General features: G+C 43.4%; 1 protein-coding gene across 2 annotated transcripts; it reads left to right on the top strand.

Annotated features, from left to right (window-relative positions):
- Nucleotides 1–335: 335 nt before the first annotated feature.
- LOC133527460 (zinc finger TRAF-type-containing protein 1-B) lies at nt 336–21266 on the top strand. 2 transcript variants are annotated; one of them, XM_061864483.1, is made up of 7 exons: nt 336–844; nt 2575–2813; nt 4197–4355; nt 9819–10030; nt 10810–10970; nt 15219–18466; nt 19357–21266. In XM_061864483.1, exons 1-6 carry the CDS (start codon nt 632–634, stop codon nt 15744–15746), a joined length of 1512 nt encoding a protein of 503 aa, XP_061720467.1. In that variant the 5' UTR covers nt 336–631; the 3' UTR covers nt 15747–18466; nt 19357–21266. The 2 variants fall into 2 exon arrangements, with proteins under 2 accessions (XP_061720467.1, XP_061720468.1); XM_061864484.1 differs by lacking the exon at nt 4197–4355 and having other exon boundaries at nt 339–844.
- Nucleotides 21267–22111: the final 845 nt, after the last annotated feature.

Here is a 22111-nt window from a genome sequence, read left to right as displayed (position 1 = left end):
ACATAGGCAATGCGCCAAATTAAAAACACGTTTTAACATTCCTAACAACATATTAAAACCAACCTACGTAATTTGGTCGGATTATTTGTTGCCCACCATAAGGACTGGGGGACTAAACAGAAATTGTAACAAGGACAAACAATCATAGCACTTTCTCTGCTACTCCTATTGAAAGTTCCATAAGAGCATCCCGTTCGGTCATCTGCCGGCTCTACTATTTCATCTTTATTCTTATTGTACCTCTATAATTTATATAAACAGCATTTTTCAATATACAAAATCTGGGTTAGATTTAATTTTTAATATGAAACTACGTATGAAACCATATTTGGCAATATTTTTTTTTTTCTAATGTTGGTCTTTGTGTTCTATTAGACTATTCATCAAATAAAACCGGTAAACGTTTCTCAAAACTGCTCTATCTGTCAAGTAACGTAAAATGGAACGTTTCGTCGCGTTGCGCAAAAAACACACAGGGTGGAGGGGGGCGCTATATATACAAACAAAACACGTCAATTTTATATATGTACTTTGCTTTATCTATATAGTGTAACGAAACCTTTGTTTGTGTTCATCATCTGGTGCAGTTCTCGTTTGTTTTGATTAAATCTGTGTTTGTTTACGTCGGGCAATGGCCGAGGCACCCGAGAGCGAGCCCGTGCCCTCCGCGAGCACCGAATCTGAGATCACAGCCGCCCCTCCTGATGAGAAAAACGAGGAGGGCCCGCTGCCCGAAAAGCGCAGAAAGTTAGATAAAGAGACGAGCGAGAAGCTCGAGCACAGGCTGGGCGGCATCCTATGCTGCGCGGTCTGCCTCGACCTGCCGCCCGCCGCCGTGTACCAGGTATTCCTAAAACAGCTGATCGCCGTGACAAAGCCATCAGCTGTTTTACCAAAACATTTTCTATTGCATCCTCTCTTTGTTACGTAAGGCCGGGCTCGCAAAGCGCGCCGTGGCGACGCCTACACGGCGCGCGGCGCGTGTCTCCATTTTGTGGCCGTAGAGTATTGTTATGGCGTCATGAACCTTTGTAAATGTACGTCTTAGTCGTAGGCGCGCGCGCTGCTGCGCCATTGCCCTTTGTTCCGCCCTTGAAGTGCGCATTACTAAACTGTAATTACAATTTAAAGCATATTGTGTAATTGGGCGAGTAGTTGTGTATTTATTGTTAAGACTGCTAGACTATGTACACAGGTAGTTGTAATGGACCTAGCTGTATGGACTCTTGTAGCATTTCATTTGAATAAAGAAATGTTTAAGAGATTTGGCCCTTTTTTCATTTAGAAACCCTCCCCTCATCCCTCAGACAAACATCAACAAATATGCAAAAAAAATCAATTCCTATGATTATTTAACATTCCTGGAATTTTCTTTGTTTTCATGACATTTCAAGTTCTTATGAAATTTTAAATATTTATTTCATTCTTAAATAACAATGTTTGGTGTCATTATTTTATTACAGTTTCATTGATAAGTGAATGTGAGACGAATAATATTTTATTCATGTATTTTTTTGTTGAATCACATAGTTAATATTTTTAAAGAAATTTATAGTCTTTCTATCAAAATAAATCATCAGCACTAAAACTATTTTAGACTGACTGACAGAGAAAAGTAGAATTCTTCTTTGTTTTATGAAGAGAGATTTAAGAACACTTTAATATATTTATTTTCTGTTCCAGAAGTTATCCTATGCATTAGTTTGCTTTCAGGGACCATGCAATGAAGGTCCGAGGTAGACGACACAAGACATCAGATTTTTATACCTACTAGAAAATATAATCCCATGTCTAAAATCCTGTACTATCAATTTCTTTGTATTTCAAAGAAATTAGCAGGGGTTTACACATTGGATGTCAGATAATTGATTACACACAATACATATAATATAACTTACAAGCTTTTCACAATACATGTCAACTTTACAATAAATTGTTCAACAGCATTTTACTACCAAAGTGCAGTTAAACAATATGTGTTTACCAGGTTTAAATTAAGTAAAAACATTTAGCCACACTATGTTTCTAGTTATAATTATAGTGCTGCTCATAATTTTAGCCTTTCTATGTGCTTTTTAGGGCTATGCCAAATGGCAAAAAACGGAACCCTTATGGATTCGTCATGTCCGTCTGTCTGTCCGATCATTTCGTTCAATTCAATGTTGGTAACTGGTAATGTAAAAATGTAGTTTCTCTAATTAACCTAAATTTAATCCCAAAGTTAACATTGTTTAAGTTGAGAGTTAATTCAAATATACCATTAAACATGTTATGGCTACATCACATTAGTTGTATTTTCTCACTTGTCAGTAATCTGTTCAGCGTTGTGGTTGTAAATAATAGCTGTACAATCTCCATGTTCATCAATAAAGAGATGGCTGAGCTATTTTCTATGACTACTGTTGAAATGAAAGGCATCTAACTACTGAGAAAATGCAACTTATCCTCTAGCCGCCCAGATGCCTTTAAGGACTTTCATTAAATTGTGTTTTTAATCTTAATCAAATACAATTTTCTGGGCGACTAAAGGTTATATCCAACCAAATCCCCCGCTGAACATTTTCCCGCCCACAGTGCAGCAACGGGCACTTGATGTGCGCGCCCTGCTTCACGCACCTGCTGGCTGACGCGCGCCTCCGCGACGAGGCGGCTACCTGCCCCAACTGCCGCGTCGAGATCTCCAAGACCTCGGCCTCGAGGAATCTGGCGGTGGAGAAGACAGTGTCGGAGCTGCCTTCAGAGTGCAAATACTGTGCTCAGGTGTTCCCGAGGCATTCTCTACAGCACCATGAGGAGAAGATCTGTGAGGACAGGTTAGTCATTAGACCTAAGTGAGCTTCCTCTACCGACTGCCGTAAGATCTCCCTTGGTTTTGAGGAACTTGGCCTTGCAGAAGACTGCATTATGAAAAGAGGTTTAGATCAGGTTAGTGACGTAACTTCAAAATTTTTATAGAATAGTGAAATATTAGGCAAAATTCTTTTAAAACGGTACACGTTGTGGTTAAATATTTGTATATAAAGTTATCTTACAACACTGTTTTTGAGTGTTCTGACGTTATGGCACCTTATAAAAGGAATGACCAGTGTAGTTTAATTAGCGTCTATATACTTAGCTACCCCAGAAAATAGCGACGAATAGACGCCTACTTTTTTAAATAGCTTACGCTCCGTCTCCGTACCCTCTAATAATGGGTAATGTAATAGTAATAGGCCACTTTTCAAATAAAACGCATGTAGTTATCGCAACGACGTCTTTGCTCTATTATCTATAGTATAGGCATGTATGAGGAGACGTTGACCGCATGTAACGAGATAAGGCCACATGCGAGATTTCTGTAAATGAATACCTACGTTTCAGTGAATACTACTAGTATAATGTCTATGATAACTTTGAAATTTTTTGGGCTTAAGTTATTTAACTTGCCTCGCAAGGATCCTTAGGTATTATTTCTCGGACTTGAAGTAGATGTTTTACATTTCGATAGGCCTATATAGGGTCTTCATTAGGAGTAGGTACAATATACCTCGCCGAAATAGGTATGGATTAATTATTACAAAAAAACAAAAAACCCGACTGCACACTCAAAAGAGGAAAACAAGCCCATTGACAAGAATATTGTTGTTGATGGTAAGTATCGCAGGCGGGGACCAACAGAGGGTTACTTATAGTCATTTTGGTTGTTGGTTGTTAAGTTCACCTTTTAGCAAAATCTTACTTAGGCAGATATTTTCGTTGGTGGCGGTTACCCTCCTCCCTTTGGCAGCCGGGTAAAAAACAGCTGTAGTCATTTTTATCTGCATCTTTCTTTGCTAATTTTCCTGATTAACTCCTACTTGATCCTCTTCTACTTTTCACGATCTTCCGTCGATGAAACCACTCTTTAGCTTTACACTCCGTTCTCGCTCTTGTTTTCTGTACCTACCTATACCCTACTAGTAAGGTAGACGGATTGTGAGATTGAATCAAAGTTAGGACAGAATATCGGGTTCATAATAAAAAGAGAGGCAGTGTACTAACAGTAATTTAACGGACTACGTTTAGACCTTATATTGTTGAAAAAAATTTTTTGCATATTAGTAGTCAGGCGAGTCCAAACAGACCGATCTGCTTGGCGCGGCATATTCCTCGCGAGGCTAATCATTCTGTGTGGACTGGACCCGACTAACAGTGGCAACGATGGTATCTTCCCCCAGGCAGTACAAGTTCTCCCAAGTAGTAGTGGGCGCCCCGCGGCGCTCTTGGGGCGGGCTGGGGCGCCTGGCGCAGGGGCTGTACGCGCTCGCGGCGGCGCTGCGCCCCCGCGGCGCCGCCTCCGCCTCCGCGCCTCCCCCACTGCCGCCAAGACGCAAGAGGTACCGGGACGCATCACCAAGCTTGGACTGAACACTTAACGGGGTGTATCTTGGCGAACTTGAGAAACCATCATATACTGCTTAACAATATTGAATTCATATTCAATGATATTTGTTCGCGGTGTTTTAATCATGAGTGTGTTTTGCAATGAAAACAATCAGAATCGTTTCAGGCGTATTTTAAGCTGAATAAAAAAACGATGTAATCAGAAACAACTAGTTGACTATAATGCTGGCACCAATTTTAAACCTTGCAGAGATGCGTTTGCTGCCAATTTAAAGAAAGAGTCATTTTGCGCTTCCGATCAAGAATTATAAATATCTATTTATCTTAGCTTAATATGTCTACCTAGATCTGTCTGATATGTATCTATATCTACCCATATTCCTTTTAAAAGCAATAGGTATTGTTAGCCTCGTAAGAGCGGGTACAATTCGATTACCCTATCTACCCATGCTGCCCAATCGATCTGATATTTTAAGTGCGCGATATATTAACAAAAATATTTAAATTACTTTCTCTAATGAATAGCCGTTCTGCATATCTAAATATAAGACTTATCAGAGAAAGTTCAAGTTCGCCAATGTATACTCCGATATGTAATGTAGTGATGTATATAACCATACATGTAATGCTCCCTTTACGCTACTAACGCTAGGGGATGCTTGTCCGCTTGGTGACTGCGTGTCGGTACGCGCATGGCTCTGTGCTTGTCTTGTCTCTATAAAACTTATCAATGAAATTTTCAAGTTCGCCAATGTATATTCCGATATGTAATGTAGTAATTATAACCATATATGTAAGACTCCCTATACGCTAACTAACGCTAGGGGATAATTGTCCGCTTGGTGACTGCGAGTCGGTATGCGCAGGGCTCTGTGCTTGTCTTGTGCGTGCAATTTTATTTTAACTTAGTGTTAAGTATGTTCGTCATGTTGTATCTCTTTTTACTAGCTTGTCTACTGTGTGTAATTTATTTCGGTTTATTTTATGTTTCTTTCCTTTTGTCTGTTACCTTCCATGATTATTTCTCACTCGATGGTCTCATCGGAAGCTCAGCGCTGGAAGTTGGCAGCAACATGCTGAGATGAGGCCATTTCGTGACACTTTATTCTCACCATGTTCTCTTTTATGTGTCTATTTAGTGTTTGTGTGTTTATGAATGAAACAGATTCTATTATATTCTCTTCTATCCTATTCTATCAATCTCATGTTATAAGACTTATCAGTGAAATCTTCAGGTTCGCCAATGTATACCCGATATCATAGAGAAATAAGAAGTAATAGAGTGCTCACTCCATACATCAGTTTTGGTACCAAAATGCTTATTATTTTCGCAGTCGACATCTAGCATCGAGTAGCGGAACTCTCAGTACTGCTACTCAACAATAGATATCGCGGCGAACAAAAAGTCTAATGCTCAACGATTTCCCGCTAATATTATAACCAGAGTAAGCGTAGGAGTTGAAAATAGAGTTCCGGTTGGTACCAAAACTGATGTATGGAGTGAGCACTCTATTACTTCTTATTACTCTATGCCGATATGTAACGTATAACCATACATGTAAGGCTCTCTGTACGCTACTAACGCTAAGGGGTGCTTGTCCGCTTGGTGACTGCTTGTCGGTACGCGCATGGCTCTGTGCTTGTCTTGTCTGTATGTTATAAGACTCATCAATGAAATTTTCAAGTTCGCCAATGTACTCCGATATGTAATGTAGTAATTATAACCATATATGTAAGGCTCCCTGTACGCTACTAACGCTAGGGGATGCTTCTCCGCTTGGTGACTGCTTGTCGGTACGCGCATGGCTCTGTGCTTGTCTTGTCTGTATGTTATAAGACTCATCAATGAAATTTTCAAGTTCGCCAATGTACTCCGATATGTAATGTAGTAATTATAACCATATATGTAAGGCTCCCTGTACGCTACTAACGCTAGGGGATGCTTCTCCGCTTGGTGACTGCGAGTCAATACGCGCATGGCTCTGTGCTTGTCTTGTCTATCTCAAGACTTATCAGTGGAATCTTCAAGTTCGCCAATATATACCCGATATGGAACGTATAACCATACATGTAAGGCTCCCTGTACGCTAACTAACGCTAGGGGGTGCTTGTTCGCTTGGTGGCTGCGTGTCGGTACGCGCATGACTGCTCGGTGCTTGTTTTATCGACATATATCATGTTACATTTCATGCAAGATATTAGCAGTTAATAAAGTATTCTTCGGTTCCAACATTTGCAAAGTAACTGATGATGATGTTAGCAGACTAGCCGAACATAGGTATTACGTTTCGCGTTGTTTCGAACATCGGACGGTTGTGTAAATGGAACCATAGATTATCTAGGTACTTGAGGGCTAATATTGGGAACTGAAATTTGACTGCTACTTTGAGTAAGTACCTATTTGGCCAATTGCCCATCTTTATATCACTGTATGTAATGTCAGTGTGGCGGAGACCGGCATTATAGGGCACAATATGATTTGTAGGTATACGTACATACGTCGCTCAGACATCGTCCGAAAGAAAGCTTTACTCCTGCTCTAATCGACCTTTATGTGGAGTATGTGCACAAACGCAAGAGTTAAAGACCGTTGTTTTTTTTTTTTTCGCTCTCTACAATATTAACAATTTGGTGTATTTCAGTTATTTCCAACTTACTTCGTGGAAATTTACAGCGCAAAGTATTGCTTTCAGACAAATTGTCCACGTAGAAAAACTTCTTGTTTTACGGTAGGTAGGTACATTCTTTTTTTGGCACACTATAGCGAGTGATAGCAAGAACGACATGCGCGTTAGGGAGGGACCCAAACTTAGATTTTATTAGACAGTGAAAATTCTGTAAGTACTGTTATCTTATTGTATGATATCAATCGGTGTCTTAATTCTAGATCCAGATTATAGGACGTGCCTGGTTAGGTTTGGGTACGATGACCGACAGGCCGCCAATAGCCACGATAACAGGTTAAGACGAGGCCGGTCATTTTATTTAGTTGCGGGATATTCCTAATTGGTTCTCTTATTTTATAGCTTTGCACTAAGTACGGATGGAGCATACCTCATATATATGTTCCTATATTGAATTATTTGTAAGTGTCACCTACGTTCGTGAGTCCTTTTAGATGTAATGCCTGTCTACTGCTAGTACGTTACTGCTATACCTACAATCCGCATCATTCACACTTGCATGTTCGTAGTAAGCGTGAAAGAGATAGTCATTGGCAGTTTGGTTTCCGGATAGTATATTTACCAGAAAAGTCTCGGTTGTTTTTGAACAGCATTTGTTCGAGATAAGAGTAGCATATTTAGATAGTTTGTATATCTGTTGGTAATAGATACAGAAGGCAATAAGGTATTTCTTACTTTGACCCGATGATATGCATGCTCATTAATAAAGTACCTATTTAACTTTCTAATGTAAACCTCTCATTTTAATGACTACCGACTACTGACGTGTCTATCAGCAGTATACCGACTTGGTCACGCACGCTGCTCGGTGCTCACCGGCTACATCGAAGATCGTATCCTTTGTCATGTACATTATTAGCGAATGCATTGGAGCGTAACTACAGCTTGGGACTTATGCCTCGGCCACCGAGCGCCATCGCCATATGTATATTGATATTGGTTAAGGAGATATCGTAAGTTGTAGATTCGTGTTAATCACGGGCAAATGCCATAAAAAATTAACACGTAAACTAGACTATATTTGCAAGGGCAGGAAAAATCCGCACGCTATATCTTCTGTCGCATCATGCGACATTGACTGTAAAAGCGTATACGACATAACATGGGCTCGACAACTCCACGCCTTTAGGAAAGTATAAAGCGTCACGTTCCAGGTTCGTGATAATCGTGATGGTTGTTGAAATTCCGATGCGCCATATCCATACTGATGAAGTTTGCCTTTGTTTATGAAAATGAAGAGGGTCCACGTGTATGGCGAATGATAACACGCGCCGAATGATTTGCATTGTTATCTAACAGTATTACGAGTAGATTAGTATCATTAGGTATTATAATAACGATATACGACTTAGTTCACTGACAATTCGTAAACCTCTTTTATTGAGAGATAGTAGAATTTTTAATGGTTATTTCCGTCTTCGTCTGTATGCGTGTCTTTGTTGAATCAAGAAATAGTTTCGTGCTAATATCAATACCCGAGCGTTGCGAGGGTTTCAAGGCACGAGGGTTAAACAAACTGCCTCCGAATGAAACAAAAATTTTCACCACACCAACGCGAGGAAAATACTATGAAATAAAATAAAAACAAACCAAATCAAATCCAGATGAACGTAACCAAAAAAATTTCATTCAAAATCATTATTTAAAAGTCATTTGTACCAGCTTACATAAGGAAACAACTTAAAATTTGCATCTGATTACTTTACCCTACATGTGGATAAAATGTAATTTTCTCATCAAGTGGGCCTTTACCAGTCGGTGTGGTGAAAAAAATATTACTCTGCTAATCCGCGAAATAATAACTAGTCAACGAAATACCATCAAAAGTACTTTTATTATCGCGATGGCAAGGGAACATTAATTATATACAAAAAATACGCAGGTAAACGCCGTATATACGTATAAAGAGTTTAATTATCAGTAGCACTGATTGTCTAGCTAGCACAATATTCGAATTTAAACTGTCTTCAGACATACTTACATTAAACTAATTCCACGGATTCCACTCACGTGTTTTTAGTCACTCACGCGACATCGCTCGTATCACTCGTATGTCGCGTGAGTGACTAAAAACACGTGAATGGAATCCGTGTAATTAGTTTAATGGATTTGTTAGCTGTGCATCCAATACGCAGTTCGTCCAAATGATATTTCAATTCGCATTTATTATTTCGGTGATTAGTGAAGTAATATTTTTGTTTTAATTAGTATGTATTTCCGCAAAGTAACGTCTGGTTCTATTAATTACTGACTTTGTTAAGTAAATCATGTAAAATAAATACTTGGCAAGTTTAGATAATAGGTAGTATTAGGTGTTTATTAAATCTAATTAGTAAATTATTTTTTACTGTCTTACATTGCCTATTTAAGTAAAACACTAATGTTGGTCCGATATTTTTTATAAATAAATAAAAAGTGGCCCTGCCGAGGCAACTGGAGATTTGAATCCCGTTAAAAGCATTGTCGGACGACCTAAGCATTTTTGGACCAAGGTGCCCCCCGCTTTCCGGGATCATTCATCGTATTTGATTGATTCCTAAGATTTTGTTGCCCTCCTAGACGTGATGGCCCTAACTAACTGCTTAATTTGCTTATTGTTTCATACCCATGGGAAGGGCATGTATTTCTGTGATTAGCTTATAAATCTTATAATTATTCGCCTACGTCTTCGTTTACTACCCATGTCCACAACGTCTCACTGAGGTTACCGGCGAGGCTATTTCGATTAGTATAAGATAAGACAGTGTTATTGATATAGAGCGATGTGCGCAGACTGACGGGCTGCCGCTACGCCTCCATCGGCTGCGGCTGGCGCGGGCCGGCGCACGAGGCGCGCGCGCACGAGGCGGCGTGCGCGCACCCCGGCAAGAGCGCCGCGGAGGTCGTCGACGTGCTCGCCGAGCGGGAGCGGGCGGCTAGGGACGCCAACGCGGTCTACACGCAAGTGCTTGACTTGCTGTCGTATGAGAAAATCACGATAAATGGTAAGTGCCATACAGCGTGAAGGCTAATTAAAGTGCGGCTGAGGTCGTCGGTGTGTCAGCAGAGCGGGAGAAGGCAACAAAAGATGCTAATGCGGTAATATATTTCTTAACCGAGGTAGGTATCTAGGTAATATGTAGGTACATACCGTCAATTGTACTTAGGTCAAGCAAATTTTTGTCAAGTTCGAGTTCTGACGATGGGGTTCATGAGGACTCGAGGGAACTCCTCAAATGTTAAAGGCATATATATATAGTGATCTTAGTATTTTCATTAACAAATCAAGTATTTACATTTGTAGAAATGACATTTGATGAAGTGGAACTGCTGATGATGAACAGAACGGAACTCTTCAATGATGCATAGTTCACGTTTGGCAATTTGTTCTCTTTGCCAAGCAGTTAGGTTTCAAGGCACATTTTTATATTTCTATCCTATTTAGTTTTTTTAATAATTATCTGGTGCTTTATTTCATGCATGGTGTGAAATAATTTATCTTAAATACAGTCGAATACCCTATTGCGGGTATCTTACCAGTCAACCATAGGGCAAATCTGAAATGGGTCAAGGTGGGTGCAGTGGCAAAAAAAACATGTTACCTTCTTTTCTACATAATTAGGCGTAGGACGCTGTCTTTTTAATTTCATTGTATGAAATCTAAAATCAACAATAATCGTTCTTTCACCGGTCTCCCTCATTGAAGTCGGTTTTTTTTCTTAAAAATTATTTTCTAATTTGTACGACTTAGTCAATCGTCATATTATGTTACATATGTTTTCAGATCTGCAGCTAAAACCGTACCGCACAGAAGAATTCGTCCATAAACTGTACTATGAGACGTCTCGCTTCAACGCGTTCGGTCATCAATGGGTCGTCAAAGCGTTCGTGAATCGCAACCAACGCGATCCTACGCAGAGCACACAGCGGGAGATTACATATCAGGTAAAAATAAGGACCTTCTTTTTAATCTAGCAAGATGTTCTGTTGGGGCATATATCTACGGACGAGCCTTACGGGCACTAAGAATGGTGCTAGTTCAGTGGTGTCATTCACGAATTCGAGCCAATCGTGCAGTCTAACGGAACTAGTTGCGACCAATCGCGTTGTGGCGTTAGACTGCACGATTGGCTCGAATTCGTGAATGACACCACTGAACTAGCACCATTCTTATTGCCCGTAAGGCCCGTCCTTAGATATAAGTGTCTCAATGGTTAAGGCCCTATATAGTGACCTTGAACAACACCTAATTTAATGAAATAAAACATCATTTAGCATCATTTTTCATTTAGCTAATGAGCTAAATTATAAATAGGTACTTTCAAGAGAATCGTAATTTCAGAGTCATCATTCGAGGTCATATTTCGCACCTTGAAGGTAATTTAACTCGTAATATATAGTGTTCGTAGGAACTAGAGTCTGAATTTGAAGAACTCGACTCTTTTTACGAAACTCAGCGTTTAAAAAACTTCCGAGTCTTTTAAGTCCCGAGGCGAGTAATTTATTGAGCCTCCGAATAAGGACTCCGTCAACAATTTCATAGGTTTAACCTAAATAAAGGTAAATAAATTTTGCTTTATTGTATTATTTGTGTGCTATAACTAATTTATTACTTAAAGACAAAGCATTTCGAAATTTTGCAAACAAAAAATTTTGAGTTCTCTGTAAAGAATTCAAGTCCCTACAAAAGACTCGAGTCTCTAACAAGTTGAAAAGAACTCGAGTTTAGACTTAATATGTGAGTCTGAAAAACCGAGTCGAGTTTCAAAGCAGAGGACTCGAGTCTTAACCAACCACAGAAAACCGCCTATAGAAGCCTAATATTGGCCATTTTGTTCGCGACGCGAATCACCAAACCGTGAGGTGCGGGACGGGTGCTCACGGCGTTGCGATTGGTCGCTCTAAACATGGTGCGCTGGCACGTGCATGCGTAGGGATGGGACATGTTCATTATGGGAAGTGGTACTGGTACCAAGTGGTACCATAATTTTAAAAAAGGTAAAATTGTTATCAATAAAGTCGACAGAAAAATTACTTAATAGTATTAAATCAACATTAAGTACTTTAAAAAAGCGGCCAAGTGCGAGTCGGACTCGCCCATGAAGGGTTCCGTATCATTTATGACGTATTAAAAAACTACTTACTACATTTCGTTCAAACCTATTTTCGGTGGAAGTTTGTATAGTACTGTACATCTTATTTTTTTTTAGTTTTATCATTCTGTTATTTTAGAAGTACGGGGGGGGGGGGGGGGGGGGGCATTTTACCACTTTGGAAGTGTCTCTCGCGCAAACTATTCAGTTTAGAAAAAAAAATGATATTAGAAACCTCAATATCATTTTTGAAGACCTATCCATAGATACCCCACACGTATGGGTTTGATGAAAAAAAAATTGGGGAACCCCCAAATTGTATTGTTTTTTTTTTTCTATTTTTGTGTGAAAATCTTAATGCGGTTCACAGAATAAATCACTTACCAAGTTTCAACAGTATAGTTCTTATAGTTTTGGAAACAAGCGGGTGTGACATACGGACGGACAGACAGTCAGACAGACATGACGAATCCATAAGGGTTCCGTTTTTTGCCATTTGGCTATGGAACCCTAAAAAATAGAATTTCAAAAATACACATATTCTTATACCTCGTCCGTGACTTTGGTGGCAATAGCAGCCTTTGGACAATTAGAACTAGGAGTCACATGGGCGTTCCAGACTCTGAAAGCCTGCTAAAAATTGGATTTTTATTTCATTTCTTATTTTGATACTATCTCAATAATGATCATTCTACTAACTAAAAATTCAACTACGTATACCTACTAAGATAAACTTCCTAATAAATAAAACTACATATTAATTAATCTCAATTAAAAATAAAAAAGAATCACAGTATTCTTCATATTTTTTAAAATGGTACAATATGGTACGAACGAAAGCACGAAGTTCCACAACTGACGAAACTATCATCGTCACATCACTATTCGTTTGCGTGAAAGGGATAGCACATTGCATTTTCAAGTTATCGAAAAGGGACGGGCGCTTCGTTGCTGCTTAGTACAACCATATTGACCAGTATAACATGAACCCCGCGGACAAGGAACAATTTTCAACAAAATAATGAATGAATAATGAATGTTATTCCACCTGTTTTGTATTTGGAAGTCTTAGATGACTTGCCACAAAATTTTACGCTGTAATATACCATTATTAGGGAACGTATTCAATAATTTATGATTTATTTTCGTACAGACGGCACACTGCTGACAGGTCATAAACTTGGGCGCTACTGTTCGAAGCGGCGCACATACGTAGATTTCAACTAATTAGGCGGCCAAAACTCGCTATCCGAAAAAAAAACTAATGATAAGATAACCATTTACTCAGGTAGTAAACAGTTCCGGGAATACAATGGGCACCCCCTCCCACCCTTCGTAGATGCGCAAGAGCTTCCCTCAGGTAGTCGGAATTCGATAGTCGCTTAACGTGTACGTGTCTGTTCTCGGCGCTCCTAAACTTACAACTTTTGTAAAATTCATATTTGTTTTTTAACTACTTATTTTCGAGTGTCAGTGATGGATTGCAGTAATTCAGGTAAGAACCTATGTTTTTTAATAGTAACTTTTTTAGTTTCTACTGCCTTTGATAAACTTTTAATTTTTCAAAGATAGCTCTATCAATAAGTCAGATTTTTTGTGTTTCTTACAATTAAATATGTCTTTTAACTAACTTAAGGGTCCGTCCGAGCAATGTTTTCTTTATTTTTCTATACTTTACTTATTTTTCTATCATACCAGTAAAAAATTAGCCGCGGAAACCCGCGCGTTTCCCAAATAAGAGCATTTGAATCTTAGGGGTCGAAATTGAGAAAAATACCACGTTAGTGCTAAATTGTATTAAATCTAATTATTTTTTGTTTTAGGTCCGTCTGGTACCTCGGGTACTAAAATAGTGACTCGGAAGTACCTGTTTCAACAGGTACAAAGACAAAATTTACCAAGTTTAAGGGAAAAACTCGATTCGTATGAAGATTTTCTTTTGATACGTTATGGAGACACCGAAAATGCTAAAAAGTGTTTGAAGCAAAGGTATTCTTATATCAAGACCAAATTCATGAAAAGATGGATGAAAGCCAGTAAACACGAAGAAGTTTTCCTAAAAAACAACCGAGATTGGTTAGAAGGAACTTTCGAGATTCCGATAGAATCGGCCTCTCGTCAAGGTAGGCCAGCAAAATCTTTCGAAGATTTAAGTGAGCGAAGCAAAAGAAGAAAAACGGAAGAAGTCCGCGCGACTTTGAAGCATGACGTCATCATCCATGCCGCACAATCTGTTTTACAAAACACTGGGCAAAGGAATGCTTCAAAAGTTCTCAAAGAAATTACTAATTCGCCGACACGAGCCAGCAAATATAGATCTGCCTATTCTAAAGTGAATAACGACGACGACATGTTACCTCCACTGACGCCTCTGCAAGCACTTCAGATGTTCGTGGAAGCTGATCTTTCAAGACGGCAATATGACATAATAAGAGCAACAAACCCAAAACATTTCCCTTGCTACGACTTGTTGCTAAAGGTGAAACAAGAATGTTATCCACCAGAAGAATCCATGAATGTCACAGATACTTCGGCTTTTATTAACATCAGACCCCCTGATCAGCTCAAGCAGACAAATCAAGAAACCTTGTCACAAAGCATTCCTACCTGAAACTATAGAAATGTTGATGGCTGCCAAACCAAATACTTCTAGAGATAGCCAATAATCTTTGAACTCTCTCAAAGTAAAATATGTGTTTAAGTAGTTTTATTTGTAATAAGTATATATTTAAGATATAGATATATATGATATTTTACCATATTTATGCTTGTAACTAATAATTCATACGACGTTTTTATTTTGTTGGTAATTTAAAAAATAATTTTTATTTTTTGTATTTTATCGATGTAAATATGTTGCATAATCAATAATTATATTTTTTTCGGATCAAGAGGAGTTTATTTTAATTTCCTTTTGTACGTATAGCTATTTTCCAGAAAAAAATATTTTTGGCCGCCTAAATAATTGAAATCTACGTATGTGCGGCGCGCGTACAATCTTATATGTGCCCAGTTTACCACACGGGCGGTGACCGCGAGTCGTCCTATAAGCTCAGTCTATATCTGTGTAACCAACACTAGTAATATATGTAATTTGCAGCTGATCCTAAAGAGCAAGACGCTGTCCCCGCTGCACGTGCAGTGGGTGGGGCTGCGCGGGCCGTACGGCGAGGCGGGCGTGCGCGCGCGCGTGCAGCAGCACGTGTTCGCCGACGACGGGCCCGAGGCGCCGCCGCAGCCGCTGCCGCTGCGCGACCACGCCGACACCAACAGGCTGCTCGCCAACAAGGCCATACACTTCAGGTCCCCGCCTTACAGCTTCGCCTCCGCCGTCCTGACAGCAGCACGTGTTCGCCGACGACGGGCCCGAGGCGCCGCCGCAGCCGCTGCCGCTGCGCGACCACGCCGACACCAACAGGCTGCTCGCCAACAAGGCCATACACTTCAGGTCCCCGCCTTACAGCTTCGCCTCCGCCGTCCTGACAGCAGCACGTGTTCGCCGACGACGGGCCCGAGGCGCCGCCGCAGCCGCTGCCGCTGCGCGACCACGCCGACACCAACAGGCTGCTCGCCAACAAGGCCATACACTTCAGGTCCCCGCCTTACAGCTTCGCCTCCGCCGTCCTGACAGCAGCACGTGTTCGCCGACGACGGGCCCGAGGCGCCGCCGCAGCCGCTGCCGCTGCGCGACCACGCCGACACCAACAGGCTGCTCGCCAACAAGGCCATACACTTCAGGTCCCCGCCTTACAGCTTCGCCTCCGCCGTCCTGACAGCAGCACGTGTTCGCCGACGACGGGCCCGAGGCGCCGCCGCAGCCGCTGCCGCTGCGCGACCACGCCGACACCAACAGGCTGCTCGCCAACAAGGCCATACACTTCAGGTCCCCGCCTTACAGCTTCGCCTCCGCCGTCCTGACAGCAGCACGTGTTCGCCGACGACGGGCCCGAGGCGCCGCCGCAGCCGCTGCCGCTGCGCGACCACGCCGACACCAACAGGCTGCTCGCCAACAAGGCCATACACTTCAGGTCCCCGCCTTACAGCTTCGCCTCCGCCGTCCTGACAGCAGCACGTGTTCGCCGACGACGGGCCCGAGGCGCCGCCGCAGCCGCTGCCGCTGCGCGACCACGCCGACACCAACAGGCTGCTCGCCAACAAGGCCATACACTTCAGGTCCCCGCCTTACAGCTTCGCCTCCGCCGTCCTGACAGCAGCACGTGTTCGCCGACGACGGGCCCGAGGCGCCGCCGCAGCCGCTGCCGCTGCGCGACCACGCCGACACCAACAGGCTGCTCGCCAACAAGGCCATACACTTCAGGTCCCCGCCTTACAGCTTCGCCTCCGCCGTCCTGACAGCAGCACGTGTTCGCCGACGACGGGCCCGAGGCGCCGCCGCAGCCGCTGCCGCTGCGCGACCACGCCGACACCAACAGGCTGCTCGCCAACAAGGCCATACACTTCAGGTCCCCGCCTTACAGCTTCGCCTCCGCCGTCCTGACAGCAGCACGTGTTCGCCGACGACGGGCCCGAGGCGCCGCCGCAGCCGCTGCCGCTGCGCGACCACGCCGACACCAACAGGCTGCTCGCCAACAAGGCCATACACTTCAGGTCCCCGCCTTACAGCTTCGCCTCCGCCGTCCTGACAGCAGCACGTGTTCGCCGACGACGGGCCCGAGGCGCCGCCGCAGCCGCTGCCGCTGCGCGACCACGCCGACACCAACAGGCTGCTCGCCAACAAGGCCATACACTTCAGGTCCCCGCCTTACAGCTTCGCCTCCGCCGTCCTGACAGCAGCACGTGTTCGCCGACGACGGGCCCGAGGCGCCGCCGCAGCCGCTGCCGCTGCGCGACCACGCCGACACCAACAGGCTGCTCGCCAACAAGGCCATACACTTCAGGTCCCCGCCTTACAGCTTCGCCTCCGCCGTCCTGACAGCAGCACGTGTTCGCCGACGACGGGCCCGAGGCGCCGCCGCAGCCGCTGCCGCTGCGCGACCACGCCGACACCAACAGGCTGCTCGCCAACAAGGCCATACACTTCAGGTCCCCGCCTTACAGCTTCGCCTCCGCCGTCCTGACAGCAGCACGTGTTCGCCGACGACGGGCCCGAGGCGCCGCCGCAGCCGCTGCCGCTGCGCGACCACGCCGACACCAACAGGCTGCTCGCCAACAAGGCCATACACTTCAGGTCCCCGCCTTACAGCTTCGCCTCCGCCGTCCTGACAGCAGCACGTGTTCGCCGACGACGGGCCCGAGGCGCCGCCGCAGCCGCTGCCGCTGCGCGACCACGCCGACACCAACAGGCTGCTCGCCAACAAGGCCATACACTTCAGGTCCCCGCCTTACAGCTTCGCCTCCGCCGTCCTGACAGCAGCACGTGTTCGCCGACGACGGGCCCGAGGCGCCGCCGCAGCCGCTGCCGCTGCGCGACCACGCCGACACCAACAGGCTGCTCGCCAACAAGGCCATACACTTCAGGTCCCCGCCTTACAGCTTCGCCTCCGCCGTCCTGACAGCAGCACGTGTTCGCCGACGACGGGCCCGAGGCGCCGCCGCAGCCGCTGCCGCTGCGCGACCACGCCGACACCAACAGGCTGCTCGCCAACAAGGCCATACACTTCAGGTCCCCGCCTTACAGCTTCGCCTCCGCCGTCCTGACAGCAGCACGTGTTCGCCGACGACGGGCCCGAGGCGCCGCCGCAGCCGCTGCCGCTGCGCGACCACGCCGACACCAACAGGCTGCTCGCCAACAAGGCCATACACTTCAGGTCCCCGCCTTACAGCTTCGCCTCCGCCGTCCTGACAGCAGCACGTGTTCGCCGACGACGGGCCCGAGGCGCCGCCGCAGCCGCTGCCGCTGCGCGACCACGCCGACACCAACAGGCTGCTCGCCAACAAGGCCATACACTTCAGGTCCCCGCCTTACAGCTTCGCCTCCGCCGTCCTGACAGCAGCACGTGTTCGCCGACGACGGGCCCGAGGCGCCGCCGCAGCCGCTGCCGCTGCGCGACCACGCCGACACCAACAGGCTGCTCGCCAACAAGGCCATACACTTCAGGTCCCCGCCTTACAGCTTCGCCTCCGCCGTCCTGACAGCAGCACGTGTTCGCCGACGACGGGCCCGAGGCGCCGCCGCAGCCGCTGCCGCTGCGCGACCACGCCGACACCAACAGGCTGCTCGCCAACAAGGCCATACACTTCAGGTCCCCGCCTTACAGCTTCGCCTCCGCCGTCCTGACAGCAGCACGTGTTCGCCGACGACGGGCCCGAGGCGCCGCCGCAGCCGCTGCCGCTGCGCGACCACGCCGACACCAACAGGCTGCTCGCCAACAAGGCCATACACTTCAGGTCCCCGCCTTACAGCTTCGCCTCCGCCGTCCTGACATCAAACGCGTCCTCGTCTACAAGCTCATACACTTAACGTAAAAAAAAATCTCACACACGGCCATCCTGACGTCACACGCGTCCTCTTATACGAATCCAAAGACTCCCAACTCCAGGTAACCAATCAAAAAGCACGACTCTTTTCCCTTCTCGCTAATGCAGTGCGCGAGGCAGCCGCACGTCTCGGCGCCGACAGCCGCGAGGCACGCCCGCAACCTTCACCGTTACGTGACCATGCCGATACAAACCGACTGCTCGGTTTTATTGTTTTATGTATTCAGAATACCGCGCTGACAGCTCTTTTCATGTGCTGCCGGCTCGAGTATTTAAATGACTTATATTTTTCTGACGGGAAAGATTTAAAAAAAAGTATGAGGTAGAAAATGTGCCTTAAAAATGTCTCAGATTACTGGCAAAGATTTGTTTAATTTGTCGCAAAATTTACATTGTATGAAAAATCGAATTTCGTTAAAGTTCTCCATACAAAACGCCAAATTCATATGTAATATTATTAGTGGGTTGTCATGGTAAATTTAGTATACAATTTTACAGTGTCGTGGACTTTTAGCTTAATACCGTTAGAGAAATGATCCCAGTTAAAATTAATCGACCAAAATAATAAATAAATCTGGAACTCGACCTCGACTAGGTCATCCTGATAAACGCGTCCTTGTTCACAAAGCTTCTTCTCCTAGCAAATGTATAATTGTTGGTGCAATAAAGAATATTTACTTACTTACTTCGATCGTACTTTGGGCGACCGATCAAAATAAAAATCCTACACGGCCATCCTGATACCGAGTGCGTCCTCTCCGATTAGACATACATGTAAACATATTGACTTATCTTTCCAGACTCATAATGTTCCTGACGTCGAAGTGATCATTTGTGCCCGCGCTCGACCAGCGGTTCCTGCTGCGCACGCGCCGCATCCTCCTGCTCGTGCAGCAGTGCTTCCTGCTGGTCGACGGACAACTCGACCAATATCAACGGGAAATAGTTCCGTAAAGCCACAGACATTTGAATTCAGAGCCGGATTTTTTATTGGAACTTTTTAACTCTTGACTGCCGAAGGCGTCAACTGGCGCACGCGGCTACAGCACGATATCAATCTTCGTGTATTACGACAAAATTCAGGATGACGCGTCGCACACGATAGGTGTGGCGATCAAAAGATTAATGTATTTATATAGTCAGTAAGTCACGATCTGTCCGATAGAACTGACTAAGTTCCCTGATCATAGACATAGAAAATCTGTCAGTTCTATCTGGCATATATCCGTGACTTATCCTTCCGTGATTGGCCAATAGAAGGCGCACCCCACATTACCTGAAATTATCACAAATTAAGCACCAGAATCTCTATGGTCACGGAATAAATTCCGATATTGTCTGTGGCACCTGGTTTTTCTAAGTATCAGGTGCCATAGACGATATCTGAATTTATTCTGAGACCATAAAGATTCCGGTGCTTAATTTCTGACCATTTAAGCCCGTGTAGGATGCACCGAAAATCCGGTTTTAAATTCAGGCGAGTCTGTGATGGCCCTAATACACTTGCCCATCTGCTTCTGTCCACCTATTCCCACAGATTTTAGGCTTTCAATACTATCTCCTTACTTTTGTATGTCTTGTCTGTAAATATGTATGAAGATTTTATTTTCATAAGTCGCTCTCTGGCGCTTAACACATTTTATTAGAAACAAACAACTGCTCTGCCGATAATAGCAAAATATATAATGATGAATAATGATTATATATAATATGAATTATGTACGTTCCATTGTCTATGAGCTTGATATTACGGAGCGGAGTTTGCCAAACTACAGTAAAAAAAAAATATGTCGTCGCCTTAGTATTTTATACAATGAAGACCTTATGGCATTGAACATACGTTCGAGCCATACATTTTTTGCGTACTTCTTTGTTTAAGACACTATTGCAGGTATATTGTGAAGGTAGGAAGTAACTTGTCGATATGTTTGTATTTGATAACGAAAAACTGAATGTTATGTTAATGTGTATGTAGTTGTCTATTTTTTTTTTTAATCTTGACTGCTGCTTAAATCATGGTTCGAATGACTTCACTCGTTATACTTTTTATTTTGTAAATCAAAGTGTTCGAGATTAGACTATATTTGAGTACAAATTTATATTTATTGGGATTTTATTTTTAGGCTAATTTCATGTGTGGAGTCTTAGAATAATATGTTTATATGAAAAATGTATGGAGATGGACAGAATTATAGAGCTTAAAATAATATCTCATTGATGTTATATTATATTTTAAATTGTATAATGCTTTATTAAGAAAATGATATTGTTTATATTATATCGTTTTGAAAGGAGTTCTGTATCTAATCGAATTATGAGATTTTAATTAATGTTTACAGTTTATTTTTCGGGTCCTTTTCACGAAGGTGCATCTAGATGGCGACACCGGCGTGTTTTTATCCAGTGTTGCCATTTTATATTGCAAAAGGTTACCTTTTTTATTTTTCTTACATAGTCTTTCCAACTGTCATTTAAATAGGCATTAAATTCGGTCTATAGATGGCAACATTTATTATTTGCCTTTTATATAAGACTGAAAAGGTTGGGCAGACTTTGTGGTAAAACCTTTGTGAGACGGATTCGTATAGATGTGTGCGTGGTTTAATGTATTTACACTAATAGTGTGTGTGTTCCGATAGTCGTAACAGAATCAATTCGTGTTTATTCATATTTGGCTGCTTAGTGGATATTAAAGAGATAAGTTATTGAATTGTTGATTTTTATTTATCAGCATATGGCATTTCAAATGCTCGACAGGACACTTTTATTAAGCTTTGAGGCACTTGAGGTTTAAATAAAATGTGTATATTTGTTGCGTATGTATGTATTTTTTAATAGTTTGTCAAATCTCATCGATCAGTACGAAGCCCTTCATGTGCTAGTCTAGGGGGTCATCCATGAATTACGTCACACGTTTAGGAGGAGGGAGGGGGTGGGGAAATGCGACATGTGATAAAGGAGGGGGAGTTTAGTTTTTGCGACCATAATCGTTTTGATTCATAATCGGTTTTGTGTTATAAAATTTCTAATATCGATTTAATGAAATTTTTTAAAATTCGAATTGCTGTTTTTTTTTTTTATGGAGGATAGGGAGGATGTTTCCTTGAAAACAAAATTGTCAGATAGGTGACGTCACACTAGAGGGGAGGGGTCAACAAATTATGAAATTCGTGTGCAATGAGTTACAATAATATGGAAATGAAATGGGGGAGGGTGGAGATGACCGAGCGTGATGCTCTTATGGAACTTTCAGTAGGAGTAGCAGAGAACGCGCTATTATTGTTTGTCCTTGTCAATCTCACTTGCAAACTTTTTTTGCCCACCGTTTTTATGGTGGGTAATAATGAACCCGGCCAAATTACGTAGGTTGTTTCTGGTATGTTGTCAGGAATGTTAAAACGTGTTTTTAATTTTTGTCGCATTGCGTATGTTCTGTCCCTCACGGGCGTACGCGGTATAGCACATGTATACAATCCTATACCATTTATGGTGTGACGTATTTTACGGATGGCCCCTCGCACTTGACCAGTTTTATTTCTAAAGCGCAGAAAAGAA

This window comes from Cydia pomonella, chromosome 18, assembly GCF_033807575.1.
Source record: "Cydia pomonella isolate Wapato2018A chromosome 18, ilCydPomo1, whole genome shotgun sequence".
In the NCBI taxonomy this organism is placed as follows: domain Eukaryota; kingdom Metazoa; phylum Arthropoda; class Insecta; order Lepidoptera; family Tortricidae; genus Cydia; species Cydia pomonella.
Note: the sequence above shows the minus strand (reverse complement) of the source record. Positions and strands in the feature narration are given on the sequence as shown.